Source organism: Urtica dioica, chromosome 4, assembly GCF_054948205.1.
Source record: "Urtica dioica subsp. dioica isolate 48M chromosome 4, U.dioica_male_clone48M_v1_H2, whole genome shotgun sequence".
NCBI classification, from domain to species: Eukaryota; Viridiplantae; Streptophyta; class Magnoliopsida; order Rosales; family Urticaceae; genus Urtica; species Urtica dioica.
This window is the reverse complement of record NC_142759.1, coordinates 3,675,746-3,680,549: the sequence shown is the minus strand read 5'-3', so window position 1 is coordinate 3,680,549 and position 4,804 is coordinate 3,675,746. Positions and strand designations below refer to the sequence as shown.

At 31.7% G+C, this 4,804-nt stretch overlaps 1 protein-coding gene across 1 annotated transcript; it reads right to left on the bottom strand.

Annotated features, from left to right (window-relative positions):
- Positions 1-3,236: 3,236 nt before the first annotated feature.
- On the bottom strand, positions 3,237-4,282 carry LOC149399402 (protein MIZU-KUSSEI 1-like). The gene has a single exon (XM_089613163.1). It carries the CDS (start codon positions 4,223-4,225, stop codon positions 3,458-3,460), a length of 768 nt encoding a protein of 255 aa, XP_089469289.1. The 5' UTR covers positions 4,226-4,282; the 3' UTR covers positions 3,237-3,457.
- Positions 4,283-4,804: the final 522 nt, after the last annotated feature.

Below are 4,804 nucleotides of genomic sequence, written 5' to 3'. Positions count from 1 at the left end.
ATTGAGACCGCAACCATTTTATTGTTTTGAAGGGTTTTTTTTTGTTTTTTTTCTGTTTGAACAGAAGGTCTAATACATAATCAAGACTAAAGACTGGAAGGTGGATTTAGTTTCCATTTTTTTATAATCAGAAATGAAATTCTTTTTCTCTCTTTAACTCTCCAACTACCAGTTAAGTTAGTCAAAGGGCGAGTCTAATTTGATCTCTCACTTAACGGTCAGATTGTCAGAATGACAATTAGGTTGGTTATGGGGTTTAAGACAAAAATTCCACATTGTCTTTTTTGTTTTTGTTTTTACAATCTATCTTATGTATCTAAAATATTCTAAGAATGTGTATACTAAACTTAGTAACATGGTTATTTTTGAGATGTTAACATAGATATGGCCACTTTGTCAAACATAGATTAATCCATTACTCCATGTATATAAGATATAAGATGTATTTTATTTGAAGTGGATTACAACAAACATAGATTATATTCTAAATTTACTTTCCGACCATTCGTTGTTTCCCCGGTGGACTTGTTTTTGTCTTGTCTGATGATTTCTGTAGTTGCCACAAACTTTATTTTGTAAATGAGAATTAGTTAAATAAAGACTGTTAAGCTTTTCATGAACTTGTCATTTAGTTATTCTAGTCTTCATTTTTTTTTAAATCTCTATTGCGCATTCAATTATTTGAACATTTGATTTTGAACATTTTAGTCCGTCTAGCAATTTGTGTTCATATTTTCAACGCAAAACTTTTATGTTTCAAGCTTACAGCTAATTTTTAATGAGTATTTTAGCCATATCACTTATGATTTCTTCAATTTTACTTAAAATAAACAAGTAAAATATATTTTAATAATATATATCAAACGACGGACGTTGGTGCACAAAATGGGAAATTCTAATATATATATGTAACATAAAAAAAAAAAAAAAAAAATTGAGTGCATGTGGTTTAATGATCCAAGTTCGTCGTTAATGAGAATTTTTTACTACCATTAAGTAGGTCATGTTTTGGCATAGGAGTTTTAAGTTTAATTTTTCCGTTCCCGTTGATGAGAATAAAATCAAAGGATTGAGCAGGATATCGCCGTAAGTCAACTCTCTACACTACAAGAGAAAATGAAGGAAGACAAAGATGGCTTGGATTCTCATTAATTTTCATAGAAATTTAAATGGGTACACTTTTCAATGTATAAAATTGAACCCAAATAATTGTTGTATTTTTCCTTTGTTTTCTGCTTGCATGGATCAAAATATGGACACTTCTAGAGATACAACTTACCGACAAAGATATATCGTTAAATATTCTTGACAAATATGAAATATCAATACCAATATTGCTTCGCAACGAATATTTGAGAAAAAAAAAATTCAAAATTATAGTACCTCTAAAACTTTTCGATTTAGAGTCGCTGATATGGAGCGCCTCTAAATGTTGGACTTTTAGAGGCACTCGTCCCTTGAGTGCATCTAAATATTTTTGAAGCGGCCAACACTTTTACAAGTGCCACATAAGTATTTTTAGAGGCATTTAGTTGTGTACATAAATTTACCGAAAGTATATTGGCGTTATACCAAAGTACTGGAATCCATGATAGAATGAATTGATTATTGGGGTTATTATCCATTGAGAAAGAGAGAATTAATTGTCCAACCTATTCTTTGAAGCCCATATATAGTAATCTTTAAGTGTACGGCTACATCTATAATTAAGTTGGCTTTAGGTTCATTACTTTTTAAGATTAAACGGGGTGTAGTTATATGATTAGCGGGGTCCAAAATTCCACCATTACCATTGCCTAATTTAAAATGGCAATTTCCCTTCCTGGGAGGAATATTAAACATATGTCGATTAGTTATCATAATCGAAGACAAACAATTGTAATTTGTAATTCCTATGTAGCTAGGTGTCGATCAAGTTGGAATACCAACTTATTTCCCTTCTTACGAAATAAAAAAATTAAATAAATAAACCGTCAGACAAGGATTGTTCTTTTTCTTTCTAAGCATAAACGCTAAAGTTAAACCATATACGGAATATTATGGATTATGAAAAAGAAAAAGAAAAAGTTTGAATGCGGGTATATAGTGATGTGATAAATAATATTCAGTACATGACAGCAAAGCGCGTCATAGTTTGAAAGTCCTGCATATGAACATATATATATATATATATATATATATATATATATATAATAATAATATATATATATGTATCATGTATGGTATGAAATGAAATCTTTTTGAGAAATGATTACTATATGAAAAGTAGTTATAAGCTTTTGAAGAAACGAGAGTTGGAGAAAAGGACACATGTCCAAACGCTATTTCTTAACGCAACACCAAAGACAACAAAAAAATAAAAAAAACAGCTCATGCAACTTCATGTGTACCCATTTTAAACACTCCCACCACTGAACTTTTTATAGCCATTACGATTCCTTTTTTGCTTAAAATATATATATATATATATATATATATATATATATATATCTTTAAAAAAAATTGAAGGACGTACAATATATATCTTCATAATCATCTTAGAGATAACTTATTGGTAATGCGTTTATTTTTTATTCATTCCAAATTAAGATGTAATTTTCTACTCGGTTTGATAAGAAAAGAAAAGATAATAAAAAAAAAATCGAGCGAGTAATTAATTTTACCCAAACTTTTTTGTTTCTTTCAGTTTTATTCTCTTTCAATTTCATTTTAATCTAATAAAAATTATAAAACTTAACGTCTTGAATTTAGGCCTAAAATCCGACCATTAATCATAAAGCAATTAGAATTGTAAAGAACAAACTAACATAAAATTTATAATGGTTCAACTCAACGCGAGAATTATGTGCACTTTGTCATTATAAATTTTATTATAAACCGAAATCGAGAGTTGTATTATAAAGAGAAATATCTGGGTTAACGGATACAATCGTGAAATTCTTAAAATACCTGTGATTAAATTTTCTTATAATTAATTTTTCCTTTGCCCCTTCCAACCTCCACATCAACAAAAACGCGCAGATCGATCTGCGGCATAATCTTCGTAAAATCTTTATAATTTTTCCAGTGAAAGCTCTACGACTACAACTCAATATTCAGTCATCTCGTAGTTTTAAAATATATATATATATATATATATATATATATATATATATATATAGTAAGACTAAATTCCATCGGAGAAACTATTTATTTTTAAACAGTTGAACAGAAAAGTACAATAGCAATATTGTCCGATCTAAAAATAAAGGTGAATTATTTATTGATAATTTCCCCACACAAAAAAGCCTGATATACAGAAAATTAGCCTAACATAATTATGCTTAAAAAAAGGCTAAAAAACATGTAGGGTAATAGCCAATAAAAAGAGTTTAAAGGAAAATAACAAAAAAAATCTCCCACAGTAAAATAATATCATCATTCAATTATTGAATTAATATTATCACGTGGAGTTAAATCAACGCCGGTAAAAGAAGACGCTGAGCTCTTGTCCGATACACCGGTCCGGGTCAATCAAATGAAAAGACTCCGAATCTCCAGACCCACCACAAACCCTCTCAAACTTGGCTCTCAGATACATAACCTCATCATCGCCGCGATCTTTTCCGGGCACAACTCCGGCGCCGGAGCCCATGAGTTTCAGAGCCTGAGAGTGAGCCTCCGTGGGACGGCGCTTCACGGCGAACCCCACCGCTCGACCGTTGCAATACATCTTCCAAACCGTCGTCGAAAAAAGATCCATTTCATCACCATCGTCATCGTAATCGCCATCATCATAGGCCTCGAGAGCGATGCGGAGAAACCCTCCTCGCATGTCGCGAGCCAGAGTCTGAGTCGACACGGCGAGTTCGAGAAGAAGGAGAGAATCAGAAGTCTTGCTCTTCGAGGGCTGTGTTTGGAAGCAGAGGTTGACTTTTCCCTTTCGTGACCCGAAGATTGTTCCGGTGACGATGCTACAATTACAGCTGGCAGTTGAGGAGGTGTTTGGTTGCGGGTACAGTAGGTAGGGCTTCTGTTTGGGTACGGATCGGAAATGGCGATATTGGTCCACGTGGCGTTCGTCGTCGATGAAGCTAGCTCGGTCGCAGCATGGGATTAGGGATTGGATGAGAGAGCGAAGAAGACGCCATGAACGGACTTGTTTTTGGCAGTCAACCACCGTAACGCCGCTAGATATATCCACCGTGTTTCTTCGAGTTATTACCGGAGAGTAATAATAACCCATCTTTTATATGTATTTATATACTTTTGTTATTGGGTATGTATAGGTTTTTAAAGGCAATATTGGAGATGGGTTTCTAGATAGCTAGGGTTTATATATATAGTGGACGATGTCGTCGATATGTATATTGGCTTTAATTACACGTGTCATTTTCTGGAGTTGTTTTATTTTTCTTTTCTTACGTAATATTATATAATTTGATTTTGGTGATAGTTAGTTGGTTGGTTGGATCATGAAAATGCTTTTATTATTCTGAGGAGACACGACAGAAACCCATAAAAGTGTAGCTAATAACAACTTGATTATTTTACTTCATTTATGTTTCCTAATAAGAAGTATTTAGTGAGGCCTTTTTTTTGTACAAATATATATATATACATACATATATGTAATTTAAATTTATGTATATATGTAGCTGATTTTGCTTATAGGTAAAAAAATGAGAGTTAGTTATATAGCTTATTTAGATATAAGTTAAAATTCTAAATATTTAATTTTTAAGAAAATATTTTAATTTAAAATAAGATGCATCGGTCATGATATAAGTTATATGTATATATATATATATATATATATATATAT